Source organism: Eschscholzia californica, unplaced genomic scaffold (genome assembly GCF_041429995.1).
Source record: "Eschscholzia californica isolate CP2 unplaced genomic scaffold, dmEscCali1.0.p SCAF_3, whole genome shotgun sequence".
Classification (NCBI taxonomy): domain Eukaryota; kingdom Viridiplantae; phylum Streptophyta; class Magnoliopsida; order Ranunculales; family Papaveraceae; genus Eschscholzia; species Eschscholzia californica.
Genome location: NW_028238420.1, coordinates 38970005 through 38988503, shown reverse-complemented (window position 1 = coordinate 38988503; position 18499 = coordinate 38970005). Strand labels below are relative to the sequence as shown.

The 18499-nt window shown below is 35.7% G+C and overlaps 1 protein-coding gene across 5 annotated transcripts; it reads right to left on the bottom strand.

Moving 5' to 3' along the window:
• Positions 1-1576: 1576 nt before the first annotated feature.
• LOC147550143 (homeobox-leucine zipper protein REVOLUTA-like) lies at positions 1577-10039 on the bottom strand. Of its 5 annotated transcripts, none has more exons than XM_086667131.1 (20): positions 9373-9791; positions 9155-9288; positions 8453-8762; positions 7918-8077; positions 7408-7490; positions 7231-7321; positions 7026-7121; positions 6297-6410; positions 6100-6183; positions 5536-5691; positions 5384-5458; positions 4925-5031; positions 4631-4814; positions 4261-4449; positions 3671-3751; positions 3249-3383; positions 2732-3069; positions 2451-2556; positions 2197-2346; positions 1577-1900 (listed from the first exon to the last, which is right to left on the bottom strand). In XM_086667131.1, the coding sequence occupies exons 3-20, from the start codon at positions 8707-8709 to the stop codon at positions 1754-1756; spliced, it is 2553 nt and encodes an 850-aa protein (XP_086523257.1). In that variant the 5' UTR covers positions 8710-8762; positions 9155-9288; positions 9373-9791; the 3' UTR covers positions 1577-1753. The 5 variants fall into 5 exon arrangements, with proteins under 5 accessions (XP_086523257.1, XP_086523254.1, XP_086523255.1 ...); XM_086667128.1 differs by having other exon boundaries at positions 9146-9253; positions 9340-9789; XM_086667129.1 differs by having other exon boundaries at positions 9146-9288; positions 9373-9776.
• Between the last annotated feature and the right edge of the window lie 8460 nt (positions 10040-18499).

Sequence of the window (18499 nt, the reverse complement as noted above, 5' to 3'; positions counted from 1 at the left end):
TTATTTATCTACATGACAAAGGAAGAATTTTATAGGAAGCTTAGGTCGAACCCAAGAGATCCCAATCCTAATAGAGATAAACTTGGTAAAGTAGTGGTGCTCAATTAACCAATTCGTAATTCTTAAATAGTTTGTACTAGGATTACTTTCAAATAATTTTGTGTGTTTGATTAATGAATTAATTCAAAAAACTGATTAGGTTTGTGGAAAATCTGTTTTCCGGTTTGATGAGCTGATCGAAATGATGGATGCAAGATCCAGACCTCCAAAACGTCGTCGACGAGTCTCCTCCTCTGTAAGTTTCTTTCTAAACTAATTTCTTGTTAACTAACCATGCTTAATAATTTTCTTAGGAGTTGTACATATTTAAATGTTTTCTTTCTCTCTATATACATAGAGCTCGAGAGGAAGCACGACGGCTGCCACCACTACTCCCACAGTACCCGATCAATCAAATGTCGACGAGTTGTTTGTGCAGACGATAACAAGATTTATCCATGATTTAAATCCTAACTCTACGACCCAAGAACACAGTGAATCCAAAGAAGAAGGTTGATTAATTAGTGTCCTTATTCACTTCACTACTAAGATGATTATAATGTGAATATTCATAAGATTATATGTAAATCCGTTCTCATTGTACATTATATTTAATCACTTGCTTAAGCCATTATGACTATGGTTGGATGTTTGAGATTCTGTTAGTTGTGAGAAGGTCTGACGTACACGTCTGATAGGGTTTTGTATTGCAAGAGCTCCATAGTGACCCAACCAATCCTTTAATTGTAAAACTATAGTAGACGGCCCGAAATGTCAAATGGTCCGATTTTGGGGGCCGACCACAGAAGGAAAGGTGATGTGGGTGGCTCCAATTGATCAAGACATTTCTCTTTCATCGACGCCTGACCAATCGAGGCCAGTCACATCACTTTTGGGCACGTGGTCAGCCCAAAAAATCGAGTCATTTAGCACTTCACAAATGGCAACACATCATACAATAGAATACTTTTTGGGACTCATTTGAAATTTTATGCCCATATACAAAATGTTACTTGTCTATGTGTGGTGATTCAGCCAGGAAGCAAGAAATCCCACCGGAAACGCCCGAGTTCCACTGAAAAACGTAACAGCTAGAAGCCTGCCCAACACAGGTAGTGCACACCTGACCCGCCTGTAGATAGTAGTCGGGCTTGGGTTTCATCCAGAAATCCCTTACCCGCTCATACAACCGAAATACTGGATCCACAAGTGTTGCTTGTCCAAGAAGCCAGTGCATCACAACAGTGTATAAGCACCCCCGGCTTAGGTTGTAATGTAGTAAGTTGTAATGCATAGATGGGGGCCGAGAAAGAAATACAAATGACATCTTAGTTACATTGTCTTTGTTCCGAAGAACTTATAAGCAATAATCTTTCACATTTAACTACATTCCTTTGGTGAGAAGAATAAAAAAACTACCTGCCTATAAACCATTTTTCAAAAAACAAAGAATGAAGACGAAAATAGACAATAGTTGATTTAAGTTAGCGATTCATCTGCAAAATACTCCTGAAACAACAAAAGGTTCTGCTAAAAATTTCAAAAATTTTCCACATCTATATATAAATAATTTATGTTTGCGATTCATAAATGAAACAAAATAAATACATATGGAAACAGATAAAGTTTTATACAAAACTTTCCTGTGTTGTTTTCTTTCGTCTCTTCCCTAATTCTTCTTGGTAATGGAATTTGGAGTTCATAAACAATTCTCTCAAACAAAAGACCAATTGATGAAAGCAAATGCAAGGCAATGCACACTGTTATCTTCGCCTACTACTTTCCAAGCGATGACTTGCTCATACGAAACATGACGTCCCATCGTCGATACACACAGTCCACCCGGTAGATAAGCAAAACCCTACACATTATAACTCAAGATAGTTAGCTACTTTTGATGTTTTTTTTTTTTCTTTTTGTCCAAATTTTAACTCAGACTTATAAATCAGCCAGATCTAGCCATTTACACGAGTAAGGTGCAAGGAATCTAAAAACATAAAAAACATTCTAAAATTTGAGTTGAGTGGTTCAAATCTCGATCTCGACTAAAAAAAACAATATATTTTACAAAACTACGCTTTGCTTCATAACGCAACACTATGTCGTTGTAGTTTTTAATGGACCAAATTTTGATAATGACGAGAGAAGTAGACTTACCTGTTCCATTAATTTGGCAAAGTCGGAGCACAGTGCTTTTCGACCTGCCTCGTCGAATATTTTATCCAACGTAATATCTTGAAGAGACACTAGTGTAGTTTCCAGCATGTCAAGTCCTGTTTGGTTGGCGAACGTGAAGACTGGTAGCGACTACAAACCAACAAAAAGAACACCCCATTAACTTTTTACGAGAGACAAAATAGATTTATGCAGACATCCATTTTTTCAAGCAAATACCTATAAGTCTAACATACCTTTACGGAGCAGCATAAAACGGCGTCTGGGTGGTGCCAAAGAAGTTTCAGTATAGAGTCACCTTCCTCACAATTTGATCGTAACAACTCTGCTCCTAAATGGAAACTGAAAATAGAGAAGAATGAGATAGTATATTAGTTAAAGACGGAAGTCGTGGACATTCCCAATCGAACCGAGGAAAGCAAGAGAATAGCCCTCATAAACTAAGAGGACTGAACTTGTAAAAGTAAAACCGATCATTGAACACAGAAGTGGAGTTTTTAAGATTAGTAAAACTTGCCTATAGCTCTGGCAGATCCAGTGAGCAAGGGTTAGAGCTTCTGGAGAACCTGGAGATAGCTTAGGCCCGACTTGAAGACCAGGTCCAGAAGGAGCTATAGCCATGGCGACTCTCTGAACAGACGAGATTACATTTCGTACATATTGTTGAGCCATGGCAGCAATACTATCCTGGAGATGGCTCTCGAAAGGAAATTGAAAAGCAATTGTCAACACTGAACGTGTGCTGTATGTACTTGGAGATGCATCTCCGTTGCCACGATTCGTAGATGGGCCCACTTCAAGGCTGGATGCAAGATCTAATGTTCGATGTGCAGGCAATGTTTCTTGCCCTTCACCCTGTAAAATTGTAAGAATTAGGTTAAAAAAATTCATCATTTACTTCTCTAACGGAAAACCTTGAAATGTGAAGTACTGGAAAAATGAATGCAGGTTTTATGAAAAATCATTCATCTTGGCGGTTAATAAACCAATTTGGCATGATCGATCTAAACAGAGGTTCAAGAGACGAACTCAACTGATCGTGTATCCAATGGTATGATTCGAAACCCAGAGGGTAGTAATGGAGCATCATCTGGAAACATTTCATCTATCGGAGCAAAAACAAGTTCAGAGCAAGCCCCTACTGCATTCTCATCCACTCCACTGCAAATCTGCCAGATAAAATATTAACATGACGGGTATGTTTAGCAATTGCAACCAAGAATTAACCCTCTTATTTAATCTCGTATTCATCATGCTCCCTACTCATTCTAATTAACATAATTTCTAAAATAATCACTAGAAAAAGCAGAGGCTCGGTCAATTGAAGCCTGTATTCCGATTTTTAAAGCAAAACCATGTTTTTCAAGATAAGATTTTATCAATTTCTGCAGATCGCAGTCATCTAAAGATATCCATAATATTATTCGGGAACAAAATCTGAGATAATTTGAGCAACCTGCAAGAGATGGATATCCCGCGACAAAACAGCTTCTTCCTGTGTAAGAGCGTGACCTTCGAGACGAATTATTTCGAGCATCTAGAAAAATATCACCAGATAAGAAAAGTTAATGCTTTGGAATCATGAAAATGATCTATAGGACTAATATCATAATCAGTATATGAAAACACACATTGAAGCATTAGTAATTCTATTATTTTTCTCTTGTATTTTTTTTTTTGACTGGCCTCCTCGAGGATGTGTAGCGGACTGGTTATTAGCAAAAGTAAAAGCAATCCATAAGTAGGAGCACAATGGCATCTCAATGGATCTCCGTAAGAAACATAATTTGCATTTCCTCGAAATCCCCAACTAGGGAATCATGTGGAAGATTCTGTTTTTAAAGGCTAACCTATAACACATCTGGGGATCTTGGACAGATCGCCATGCAGAATCATGAAGAGTAAGTCGACAAAATCTTGAAGACTGTGCATGTTACGTGGGACCTCTATGATTTAGGAACACCTAGATATTACTAGTAATAGATCCACTTAAGAAGGCGAGAGACCTAAATGTATGTATATATATATATATATGGAGAGAGAGACCTCTTCACGTTCCACAGTGTGACCAAGTGGCATGATGATTTGGCTCCCAGAGAATCTAGTCGACCTCAATCCGCCGAATGCGTAGGACCCAGATTTTAATGACGCAGCTGAATAAGCATCAAAATTGTAATCCGCCCACTCAGATCGGTGTTCTCTCAAGAACCGAACCAGCAACGCAGGATGAACATTCTAAAAGTAGGAAGAAACAATACCTCATTAGTTTTGGATCCAACATATCATCTTTACAGAATCTGTGCAACTCGATATAGAGGTACACCGTAGAAATTCATGTCAACAGTTGATGTGCTAACACTAAAAACCCCACCAAGCATTTGGAGATAGCAGTACGGGTAATGATAGATTAACTCACTTGGAGTAGCATGGATGCCTTCACACAGAGGACACCCCCAGGATATGTAAGGGCATTGGTTGGGTTTGTCATAGTGCCCAAGTTCTTGCCAGAGTTTACAGTAACTATAACATCTTCTGAATCATCATTATTCATCAATGACCATCCATCATCATTGAAGCCATTGACTGCATCATTGAATCCCCTACAAAAATGAGATTGATTCATTCAATAAGAAGTTTCAGGATGCTTACGAATTACAAATGTTGAGATACGCATAACTCTCTACTCCAGTAAACAATAAACACAAATCACCTGCTCAGTCTTTGACTAAAATTTCGTAAAACAGCAGGCTGCCGACCCAAACCATATACCACTTCGCCACTTGTCTCCTGAGCTATTTGTCTGACATGGCGCAGTGCCTTCAAGGAAGAGATTATAGTCAGGCCTTGTTATTTAATTTCTGCTTTGATTGTGGGAAATGCAATTGTCCAAAACACGAAATTATATGTTGTATGTAAGAGCGATAGCTGGTCTTACAGAACTTTCATCTAACAAATTAAAAAAAGTTGAAATGAAAAAAGAACCAAGTAGGGAAGTTCAAAAGGAGTCAGAAAGAGAAACGCGGTTTCCACCAGTAAATCACTTTTTATACAGCTTAGCCAGCAGGATCTAGTTTGTACCATCTCTTTACAGCTTCCATTTCACCCGCATACAGTAGGGCAACATGAAACAAAACAAATTGGTTGTAATGAAAGATAATAGATTACTTACAGCCACTGTCATTTTCTGAGCCAAGACATTTGACGACTGATAAAGTGGTCGCAACACCTCAGGCACGCTCCATGCCTGCACAAGAAGAGATTAGGAAAAGAAATTGTTGCGGCATAATGTGAAAATGTAAAGGTAGCAATGAGAAACCAAACCTCAAGATCCAAGTGATCAACAATATGTATGATAGATCCTCCTCCCTCACATGGTCGAATTAAGAAACCACTGGGCAGCATTTCAGCTCTAACAAATTGGGGGGAAGCAGGTGCATTTGGCCCCGTACCAGAACTGGATAGTGATCTTTCGCAGACCTTGAGTAATATATGCCAAAAATATGACGAAGGACCACCGTAAATTATGATATGTTCATATGCTTATTCACGCTAGAATTTATAAACAAAAGAACCAAACTGAAATATATATATATATATATATATATATATATATATATATATATATATAAGTTCAATGATCAGCATCAGAAGTTATTCCAATCCATATCCAAAACCAAATTGGTATGTATCATCAAGATATGAGCTTCACTTTTTACAGGCAGTTTTGGAGTACTATGTAGTAAACGAGTACATAGAAGAGGGTTGAAAGTTACATTTCTCCTTTTATGAATGCAACAGTTTTGGTTTCTTGTAACGAAATAATTCCACTACTTGCCAACAGAATTGCAAAAAAGCAAGCGAAAATCACTATGGGGAATAACATACCACAAGACTGCCATCTTCAAGACTTGTTGTGTATCTCAAAGTCCAAAAATCTCGAGCAGGAGCCAGTGTGGTTGGTGCATACATCTGAAAGCAACTGTTAGTTAAGTAGACAGATATCCCAGAATCCAGATTTCAGACAGAAAGTACTGAAACCAAAAGAAGAGGAACAATTAAAATATCATCTGTTCTTCTGTTACCTGCATGTATATGAGTTCAATTAAACCTCCATTTCCAGCTGGAAACATGTTATACACTTCAAGATTTCGGCATCCACGAAACCAAGATGGGCGGTCTTTGAGGATTCCCGCAATCTGGAAAATAGTTAAGACTAATATATTAGCCACGTGAACCAATAGTAGCTTGGAGTGAAGTATATAACATCCCAGGGATACTCCACTAATTGCAACTTGATTTGGAGTTGGAATTGCATGTGACTCTCCTCATGACACGTAAAGTCTGCGGTCTAGCGAGAAAACCTTAATTGGCGGCATCATTTATTACTCAAATATTTTTACAGAAATAGCTCTCGAAAGACCAAATAAGGATCTACAGATGATGTGGCCCCGACTGGATTCTCCCAGATGAATGTTCAAGACTTGGTACGAATGTGCTAAATGAGATGCTACTCCATCATAGGTAGCATATTTCTACGTTTATACCAAGTAGTTTTATTCTCACGGGAATATATTATCAAGATTAGATTAGCTATTACTGTTTAGTATATTTTCAAACAAATTGTTTTTAAAGGCCATACATTGTCTATCTGGAAGTAATTTAGAATGTAGAAAAGCTAATTATGAGTTTGAGAATTTCAAATAAAAGTAGACCTTTATTTCTTCTAGTGTTTGGTTTTTCAGAGTGTGATCTAATATTTTTGTTTATGCTGATTAATTCACACCAGAAGGGAGATCAAAGCCAAGTCTTACCTTTGTTGGCTCCAAACTTACTAAACCACAGGCTCTTGACGCCACTCCACTACAATTTTGCGAAATCGCAACGATTCCAACCGAATCCGGACCAGGCTAGACAAACAAAAGCAAAAAACACACAGAAATCATCCACATGCCTCGTGAGAATTGAGGATTTAAAAGAAAAAGTTATCTAATTTAGATTTGGGTAGTAATTAAAAACCTTCATCCCAGGCATTTGGAGCCAATTGACAGCAGTTCCTGTAGCCTTCGTAAGGAACTCTGCCAATGTCTCCTCCGCAATTGAAAGGAGTCTGCCAAAAAGATGGACCAGAAAGTCATCAAGATCAGCAAATCTCACAGAGAGAGAGAGAGAGAGAGATTAAGAGAGAGAAGTTACCCAGCAGGGTTATTAGCATCCCTCAAAGAATGCTGAGGAGTAGTAACCACAGACTCACAGCTTGTGTCGGTCGTAGCAGTTGCCTGCCAAGAAAAAACAAATTATATGTCAGAAAGCCGTGCAAATCTTCAACAAAAAAAAAACTTCTCTTTTTCACTTCATTTCATATAATCCCCTTTGTCCTCGCCTATTGTTTAAGATACAACAAAAATTTGAACTCCTCAAATGAAGAAGCCTCGTCCCTTGTGAATGTCATTGGGTTCTTTTTCTAGCAAGGCTAGGAATATCAAGAATGCTCACAACACCATAAAGTAACATCTCATTGTCCCAAAACACTTGAGAGAAAATAACTTTACAGGAAAATAAAAAAACTTTCATCTATTTCTAGCAAGGCTATTCTAACTCATCTAGATGAATAGAAGTGAGGAGGAATTTTGTAAAGAAGAGGAAATGATAAACTTAAATTTTCAACTTATAACAAACAGATAATATTGTATAGACAAAACTTACATTTTGAAGCTGTTGCCTCATGTAAGTGTTTTCGTAAACCAGTTGAGACACTTGTTTCTGAAGACGATCGTTCTCCTCCATCAACAGCTTGTTCATTGCCGTCAATTTCTTGTTCACCGTCTGCAATCTGGATGCCTCTTTTCTCTGCTTCTCTCTGCATCTGTAATTCAAACAAAAGAGCCATTTTACCTGGTTAGGGGCTTTTAACAATAGGAAACCCTAGAACTACAAACCATTCTCCTGACCTTCAACAAATCAAATCAGTCTTCGGCCAATCGGCCTAACCAAATACTCGTTTTCAGATAAATAGTTTGAGAGAACTCAATCTTTCCGTCCGAGTTATACCAGACTCAACAGAGATGGTTCTCCGTTCATTTTTGGGAAAAAATCGGCAAAACTCGGTTCGAATCGGTCATCAGCAACGACCGATTCAGAACAATACTCAAAACTTGATATTCTGCATGTAAGGAAATAGAAACAAAAAAACAGAAGATTATTATTTCTAGAGAGAGAGAAGTTTTCAGAAGAATCTTGCCTGCGATTTTGAAACCAGACTTTGATCTGCTTAGGCTCGATGTTAGAGAGAATAGGACATTCGCGAATGAGTTGTTGTCGTCTCATAGAACTAGGTTTTGGACATTCAGCATAAACTCGTTCAAGTGCTTCAACTTGTTCAGATGTGTATCGTACATACTTCCCTGAATCAAGATGATGATTATGATGTTGTTGTTTCCCCATACTCCCTATACTCCCACTGCTGCTCTCTCTATGTGGCACGAGAGCCATAGCCATTTTTCGAACTCAAAATCCAAATCTGTTTTTAGAGAGAGAAAGAATCTCTGAACCTGTAGTGAGAGAAAACAAAAAAAAAACTATGAAATGAGGAGTAAAACAGAGTTTCTCTCTCTAGAAAACTTCAGTCTGTGTAAAGATCAGAGAGAAATAGAGGTTTTGATTAGACTCCTCAATCAATCAAATATATAAAAAAAGAGATTCTTCTCTCAGACAAAACAGTTTTTGAACTTTGAAGGTTTTATATTTGAACTTGGTGCTGCTATCTACCAAAAGGAAGAAACAGGAATCCGTATAAAATACAGATCGAGACAGAGAGAAAGAGAAAGAAAGAGAGAGAGAATATCCTTCTTGACGAAATCTCTTTGTCCTTGAGCAATAAAGTTGCAGATAAGAACTACTTCGACAAACAAACAAACAAAATAAAAACTAGCACCTTTTTTACCCTAGGCTTCTACTTGTGCAGCTCTTGAGCTGAAAACAACTTCTTCTTCTTCTTTCTCTCACTAACTTCAAACCGATCTTACAAATTCTTTTGATTTGTCTGCTTTAATTTCGACCTTAAAATTCAGGTACGGACTGAAAAAAGTAACAGTTCATTAAAGTTGATATAAACAACACAAATCTCACCTTCAGAGAATCAAACAAGATCTTTGTATTTACTTCGTCTGAGCAAATAACTTCACATCAAATGCTATTAACTAGCTGAAAAATTCATAATCAAACCCTATTTCTAAACCAAATCTTCAACTTCTATATTCTGATTCGTTGAAAAATCACTTCGCCTTCTTTCCAACTTCAAACCAGAAATCCTTGTTTTGCTAGTAATCAATGAAGTGAATCTACTTCAGTTTGGATGTGAGAGAGAGAGAGAAGAAAAGGTGAAGACGAAATGAAACGGTAAGTAGAGAGAGAAAATGCAAAGGTTTGTTTTAGAGAGAGAGAGAAAGAAAGTAGTGCTTAGTAAACAAATACTCTACTTGTGAAAGAAACACAACAGAAAGACAAGGTTGGTTCTTCAGTTCAACAAAAATGAGAAACAACTCGCTTATCCCGCATCTCGAGATAAACTCTCTGCATTCTTTATAAAGAATCAACTTTACTTATTTATCTTGGTCTTTCTCAGTAATGACATTTCCAACCTCAGTCGTCTTCTTCCAATTCTTACCTTTTTATCCTAACTTTTCTTATAATTCACAAAGGACCCATTATTAATTTAACAATTAACATGTCCTTTCTTTATATTATGCAACGAGAGTAAAACCTATGCTCAACTGTTGGAGATAAATTTGAAAAGAGCAATCTAGTCGTTGAAGATAAATTTGTGGATATAATCGCAACTTTAGAGATAAGTATGGAAGATGTAATTTGAACATTTGAAGATATGTTTCAAAAAGGTACTTAGTCACTGAAGATGAGAGTATATTCTAAAAAAGATATCCTCCTCGAAGTCCTCCGTTATTATATACATTTTTTTATCCCAATCTAGTAAGATTGATCTACAACGATTTAATCATGTTCAACTATAAGTCCGATTTAATTGAAGAAGTCAAGCCTCTAATCAAGTTAGTTGCTAGGATGTGAGTCTTTGTGAAGGATATACATTTCCTTTAGTTAAATAGAGCTCCATAGTAGTGGTTTGTAATTTAAACATGGGAGCGTCTATAGGCGTCTTCCAAAACTGATGTAGCCACCTCCAGAGTACCTCCCTCTTCTTATTCTCTCCTACGGTAGTTTCTTCTTTCTCTCTCAATCTTCAAACTGTAAACCAATCAAAGGTTAAACCTATAGCAATCTATAAATCTATCAACAAAAACTCATTAATCTATCAACAAAAATCCATTAATCTATCAAAGATTAAACGTCACGGAGGAAATCAAAAATCTAGATTGGTTTAACGTCTTTAAGATTACCGAAATAAAAAATCCATTAATCTTCAAGCTTAAGGTTCTTTGTGTTTGCCTAGATGAAAAACCCCTAAATTTGTGGATGAAGAAACCAACTGTAGATTCGGGGATGAAGAAGTCTTAAATGGAAGAACTGAGTTTTGTGGGATTTGGGGATGAACAATCCCTTGGCTGTGTTGGTCAGTGCGAGGCCCAAAGCATAGTCTCAGACCGGACCCAGTCCGATACGATGCTTTGGGGTTTGAACTGGTCAGTCCAAATGGAGGACACATACAGTTGTCGGAATTTGACCACGGTCAAACCCTCTTGGGAGGCGCCTACAACAATTTTAGGAGGCGCATTTAGAGGGGGTATTACGGGATAAGATGGTGCAAAGTAGAAGTGCTTCAATATTTTAGGTGGGATAAAGATAGTTTCAAGGGGTTTTTTTTTTTTGATGAAAGAGTTTCAAGGGGTTTTAGGCCGCTCTTTTTGCTCTCACGTTTTTATTATCTTATATTTTTTTTTTTTGTTGAAGTTTTTATCATCTTATATTGAACAAATTAATGGTTTAACCCTTTTCTGATATACGGGTTATGTTTTAAACCAATTGTAACTTTATTTCCCATCTATATAGCCAAATGAGGATATACCTTGAATTTTAATAAAATATATGTTTTTATTCAAAAGAGGGTTATTTCCCAAATAGCCCCCGATTTTATGACCAGCTTTCTGCCTAACCCCCTACTTTATCGAAAATATCCGGATTGACTCCTTTTTCAGTTACAGTTAAATGTCTGTTAACTAGTCATTACATCTCTCTCCTCCATCTCATCACCTCTCTCTACCACGTCATCCCTCTCGCCACCTCATCATCTTCTCCGATAAAGTCGCCGACCTACTAAATTTTCGGCGACCGGCTGGCGACCTAGAAAAGAAAAAAAAAGGCTTGGCTTAACCCTAGAATAGAGGGGAAATGAAGAATGGGTAGGAATAAAACATGAAGAAGATGAAGAATTTAAATTTGAAATTGAAGGTGATGAAGAAATGGGTAAGGGTTCGTGGCGATGATGATGATGATGATGATGATGATCATATTGAATGACACAACCAGTATTATTTGAACCAGCAGCTGAAAGAGGAGCTCTAATTGAGGCGGTGGCAGTGGTGGCATCATTAAGAAGACCAGCTAGAATCTGTCATTGACGACGTGTTGATCTTGACCGACGATTTTGAAACCAATAGAAAACCTTTGCATCACCAACAACTCCATATTTCTCAAGTAATTTTTTGATTCTTATTGTTTCATCTTTGGGTAGATTTACTATTCCACTATTGAAGATTGATTTAAGAATCAATATTTCTTCTGGTTTTGGGGTCCATCTTGATCTAACTGGTTTGGTTTTATTAGACCCATTGTTGTTATTATTGTTGTTGTTATGACTACTACTTGAGTCTGGAACTGTCGGATGAACTTCCATTTCTTATTCCTCTTATTTCTCGGAAATCAATGAAATCAACAAATTGAAACCCAGATTCAAAAATTACCCAAAAATGAATAAGAAAAGAAAGAGAGAGAAAAACCCTAACCAAATCTGGTTTTCCCCAAATCAGATCTAAGGTTTTGGTTTTCTCCAAACCCTAGAGAGAGAGAGAAAAAAAAAAGAATGAAGGAAACAAAAGGTTTTTTTTTTAAGTATGAAGGTCGCCGGCCGGTCGCCGAAAATTTAGTCGGTCGGCGACCTTATCGGAAAAGATGATGAGGTGGCGAGAGGGATGACGTGGCAAAGAGAGGTGATGAGATGGAAGAGAGAGGTGATGAGATGGAAGAGAGAGGCGATGACTAGTTAACGGACATTTAACGGTAACTGAAAAAGGGGGTCATGTGGATATTTTCGATAAAGTAGGGGGCTACGCAGGAAGTTGGTCATAAAGTTGAGGGCTATTTGGGAGGTAACCCTTCGAAATAAAAAAAAATCAGGGTAGTATCGTTATTTTGGGTACAAATATGGGCATTGTTTAAGAGTTTTTTAAGTAAAGGAGGGAAAACAGCCTAAAAGCTAAGCGCCAGAAAGCAGAAAACGGCAAGTACTTCCGGCGCGAATGGACGGCGCACATTAGCAACTTCCGTGACATTTAGGGATTTTCAAATACGCATTTAATATTTGGAAAAGTATAAATTTTATTTATTTATTTATTGAATTTCCATTTGCTTTTTGGGCATGCGAAAAAAGCAAATCACGTGATTTCCACCATTTGAACTCCCAGTCCCCCCCCCCCCATACGCTTAAATAAATTCAAAATAATCTAATTAATTTGTTATTTACATAATTTAAATTAATTTTGTTTTGTGTACATATGTTATATATTTGACCTGTCAGCCGAAAGGAAGCTTATAACCTAAGTGATAAAAACGATTAGAAAAATTGAAAAGGGATGTTTTATATTTATCTTTTCGAGTTGGATAAAAAAATTAGATAAGATTCTTTTACATGTTTATATTATAAAATTGTTCGTAATTTATAATATATTTAAATATAGTGACGGAAAATAACTTTACTAGAAAGATTTTATGTTTCTTATAAAAATAGAGTACTCTACATCTATACCCCCATATACTTTACATCTCTATCCCCGTAATATTGTTTAGTATTTGACAGAATAATATAGAAGAATACCCTATAATACATTATATAATATCAGGGTCTCTTTACTAGAACACAATTTAATTGGTGATGTTTGTTATGTTCAATGCATCTAAAATAGTTGTAAGTCACATACTTAAAGAATGACTGAGGATATTTTATAACACATATTGAAATCCGTATGTTTTTAATAATCAATAACGAGAGGAAATATATTTAATATATAAGTAAAAGTTAACTTATTGATTAAATTAGATTTCTTAATTATAAGTACAAAAACATAAATTGGGATGACATGTCACGGGATTAAAGGAGTTTAATCACTATTCCAATTTCCAAAGACCTCTAAGAATAACAGCTTCTCCTAGCTTTCAATTGAATTTTACAATCCAATGTTTAGATGATAATTAATGTTAATTGTTAGTTTTAAGAAAAACGATTTGTAGTGATAATTACTCGCATGAGAAACATTAATCATAATTAGTGAAGTCACATATTCTGTCCCAAACCGAATAATTCAAACAAATCATACGTTGGTATATCCATATTGATCATTGCATGGTCTGGAGACAACTTATGATTTTTCATTTCCAAGAAAAGTGGAACTAAAGTTATCTCATTGGATTGTCAATAAAATCAATTTCCGTTTGCCTCAAATAACAATAAATATGTCTATACCCATTAGTGAATTACAAATTTAAGCAATTATTTTATGTATCTAATTTTTTCTTTCTTATCTTTTTCAGTTTCCCGGTCTCTTAACAATAGATTTGATTCTTCACTTTATTATTGTAATATTGTACCTGATGTTGTAATTTACTTTTGTAAGTCTCGTATTTTAATTTACTTGTTTCATATTGTATTCAAAGGAGTCACAACTCTCAAAACCATGTAAAATCTATTGGATTTAAATCCTACATATGAATGAAAATTCTAGTGTAGCTAAAAAAAACAATAGATTTGTTTTCCTCGACTAGTAGAACATGTTTTCTACGAAAAAATATTAATTGTTCAGATTTATCTATACAATGAGTGAGATACTATCTTCTTGGTTTATTTTCAGTAGTGTAGAAGTTTTTTTTTTTATGAACAATAGTAGTGTAGAAGTTAGAAGTACAATGTAGGAACCTAACAGAAATTTTGTTTGTAGTTAGCTTTGATAGTTGGTTTTGGGCCCCTATAGCTACTCGGTAAAAAGTCATCCAGAGATGATCAACTTTCCAAAAGGAATATTTTATCAGTTAATTACATAATTTCTAATTTCCTTTTAAACATCTTTGTTCTCTAAATTTCGTACTTAACAACCCATTTAAAATTATAATTTTTGGGTTCGTAGTCCAAGAATCTACACCTAAACACACATTTAGTCCACCCTAATATTAATATAGGATTTTAAGTCAAAATAATAATTATAATGGATATTTAGTCTAAATTGCCCATCTCTATAGAAAAAACAAATCTCTATCATTTCTATTTAATCATAATACCCATTATAACCTTTTATTTAAGAAAAACTCCACTTTTGAAAACCAATCACCAAAATTCTCTTTCTTTTTTATCTCAGATTTTTTCGTTTGATTTCAAACTTATTACCTGTTTCGCAATATACACGTTATTTAGTATCAATGACGTATATTTCTACAACAAAACATATTTAGTATAGTTAAAATATGTCTAGCTGTTCATAAATAACGTGTTATTTCTTGTTAAAGTTTCATACTTTATTTCATTTTTTTTATGTGTTACATACAACACATTATGTATCAACAATATTTATTCTAAAGGGGAAAAAACTAAAATCCTATATTGCGGGAAGATTGGACCTTAATCCCTTTTTGATTTTTATTTTGGGCCTAAAACCTGTAGACCCTTAAAATTACTGTAAGAAAATAGTCGATTGAAAGTCTACTGACTTTTACTTTATCTCTTTTATTCATTTATTTTCTTTCTCCCCCCTTTCTCTTACCAATAGCTCTTTCGCTCTCAGAAGGAGAGACAAATATAGTCATATGTATAAGAAACTACTCCATTTATATTAGTAAATCTTTTATTAATTGTCATGTGATTTGAGGCAAGGCAATAGCATGCTCTCCTTGTTCATCAAAGAGACATCATAGATACAAATCTTAAAATTCCTTTGACATTGATAATTGCTCAGTAGGGTAATGTGGAAAATATAATTGTCAGTGTCTTACGGACATAGGTTACACCTGGTATTTAAATAAAACAAACTGAAATTCACCAATCATATCATGACAACATATTTTTTGTAGAGATGTGTTGGAGAGTTTTATTGTTTTATAAGGACATTTATACTCACATTGTTTACTTAAAAAGACTTCACCTGAATCAACTTGTCATTTTTTGATATATATATATATATATATCTTAGTACAATGTATTGCACGAATCATGCAACGCGGAAAACAGAAATCAGACAAGCGTCAAATTTTTATATAACGTATATTTGTGAAGTTAAAATCAACCGATGACGTAGTATCTGTTCGTATATCTTGGAGTTCGACAAAGTAGAATAGTTCATGACTCAATTGTTTCAATTAAATTTTATTCAATATTTTTTGTAGCGAACAGTCAAAACAAATAATCTACATTATCAAAGTATAAATTGTTAAAAAAAAAAAGAGTTAATTCCTATATGGCCCCCTACTTTGTGACCAGCTTCCTTTATGGCCCCCTTTTTTTTCGTAAATTCAAATATGACCTCCTATTTTCAGGTAAATGTCATTACTACCCTTCTTAATAATAAATTTAAAACATTAAAATAAAAATATTTCCACCTCACCCCTCTCTCTCTCCACCTCATCTCTCCCTACACCTCACCCCTCTCTCTCTCCAACTCACCCCTTTCTTCTCCGGCAAGGTGGCCGGCCGGAAAATTTTCCGGCCACCTTCAAACCTAAAAAAAAAAAAAAATTTCTCTCTCCTTCTAATTTTTTTTAAAAAAAAAAAAAATCTCTCAACTCTCTCTCTCTAAAACTCCGGCGAAGGGAAACCCCCTTCGCCGGAGTTTTTAGAGAGAGAGAGAGATGAGAGGAGGAAAAAATTTTTTTTTTTTTTTTTTTGGAGGTCGCCGGCCGGAAAATTTTCCGGCCGGCGACTATAATCGGAGAAGATGAAGGTGAGTTGGAAAGAGAGAGAGGTGAATTGGAGAGAGAGAGAGAGGGGTGAGTTGTAGAGAGAGATGAGGTGGAGAGGGAGAGAGGGGTGAGGTGGAAATAAGTTTTTTTAAATGTTTTAAATTTAGAATTAAGAAGGGTAGTATTGACATTTACTTGAAAATAGGGGGCCATATTTGAATTTACGAAAAAAAGGGGGCCATAAAGGAAGCTGGTCACAAAGTAGGGGGCCATATAGGAATTAACTCAAAAAAAAAAAAAAAAGATTCATTACCATCAAAGACTAACCCAACCAATCAAAATATAAAACTCAAAAAAAAGGGAAAGGTAAAATTTTCTTACTCTATCTACACTTGACTTTAGATCTACTCCAACCTAAGAACTCCAATCAAAGAAAACCAAGTAAAGAAAAAGAAAAAGGATTTTAAACATAGAAAGAAAAAAAAGTAAATAAAGTTTGATCAAAATAACAAGATGGATCTAAAAGCCTTTTATGCGCCATATATAGTCTTGTCGGAATTATTACCCATGTATAAGTCACCTCCAACATAATAATCCTATGTAGATCCCCCCATCCTTTATTCCTCTCTCTCTCTCTCTCTAATTTTACTTGAACAATCAATGGTTTATGATGAGTTTATAAACAAGTCAATGTGTGTGGGTGTATCTTTTTTTTTTCTTCTTTTAAGTTTTAGTGATCGGATCAACAGTCCTTCCACTTTGTCTCCCTCTCTCTCTCTCTCTCTAAACTTTTCCTTTTCTACTTTTTATGTTCTTCTTATTAGTGGGATGGTTTCTTTCTCTCCCTCATTCTCTCTCTAGTAGTATTTCTTTGCTTTAATTACAGGGAAAGAATAATGGGCTATAGGCTTTCTTAATGGGCCCACCTTTAGTCCAATCAAGGTCCACCACGAGTCCAAATAAAGGCCCACATGTTCCTTTTTATTTTACTTTCTCTCTCTAAGTAAATGGGTAATGTGGACTTGGCTTTAGCAGAGGGATGTCGTTCCAGTGGAGACGAGACCCCACCATGCTACCCACGACACTGCTAAAACTATTGCATGTGTTTTACTCACGCATGGCTTCTCTCTCTCTCTCTCTCTCTCTCTCTCTCTCTAAACTTTCTCTCTCTAACTTTGCTTGTTTGTCACACATAGTACAGAGACCCCCCTTGATAAGGTGTTGACATCATTGATCTTCTCATGCTCTGTTTTCACGACACTATTAAAAAGCTATGCGACATTTATAGATAAAAGATGATTGCAGTTCTATGGGTAGTTAGAGAATTTGCTAAAGCTCAATTTAGACAATTTTGTGGGTCAATGATTTAGGATCAATGCGTGACTTTCGCTAAATTTGAATTTGATTGATTATTTTTGGCCGAAGTTACTATGGGAAGATATGTAAATTTTGAAAGATACGAATTTCTAAATGGAAATTATAGATTTTGTAAATTTTTCGGGACAACAAAATTTTTCTTGTTTCTCATTTGGCGCACCGACTTTTAGTTAACACTTGCAACCACCACCTCCGACCGTCACCACAATTTCTCTCTTCTCTTTCTTTTTTTCTCTTCTCCTCCCACTACCACTTACCTTCTACTTCACTAGAATATATATATATATATATATATATATATATATAGAGAGAGAGAGAGAGAGAGAGAGAGAGAGAGAGAGAGAGAGAGAGAGAGAGAGAGAGAGAGAGAGAGAGAGAGAGAGAAAAAGAAGGAGGGGAGACAAAACAAAGAGAGAAAAATGATTGTGGTGGGAGGTGATGGTGGTCAGGAGGTGGTGTTGGAAGAGAAAGATTTAAAAAATAAAAATATAAAGATCGTCGACAATGCCCATTTACCGGTAACCAATTCAAGGGCGAAGAAAGAGTGGTGGTGGCCTTGTGGGTGTTGTTTTCGGAGTACCGATTCAACGAGTTGACTCAACGAGTCTCTAACCGAATCATTAGTAAAACTAGTTACTACTTCGATTTTATTTGTGAATCAATCAAAAACACTTTCTTTCTAAATTAATGGAGAATGACTAAGGACGAAGATAACAACTCAATATCTTTCGTATTTCTAACCAATAATGTTTGTTATCTAGAACAGATGATTCATAGTCGAATC

Coding starts and splice junctions, on each gene's coding strand:
- LOC147550143 (XM_086667127.1), bottom strand. CDS start 8,709: ATGGCTATGGCTCTCGTGCCACATAGAGAGAGCAGCAGTGGGAGTATA. Junction 3,070..3,248: donor TACCATTGGATACACGATCA/GTTGAGTTCGTC, acceptor ACAATTTTACAG/GGTGAAGGGCAAGAAACATT. Junction 2,557..2,731: donor TGGATCTGCCAGAGCTATAG/GCAAGTTTTACT, acceptor CTCTATTTTCAG/TTTCCATTTAGGAGCAGAGT.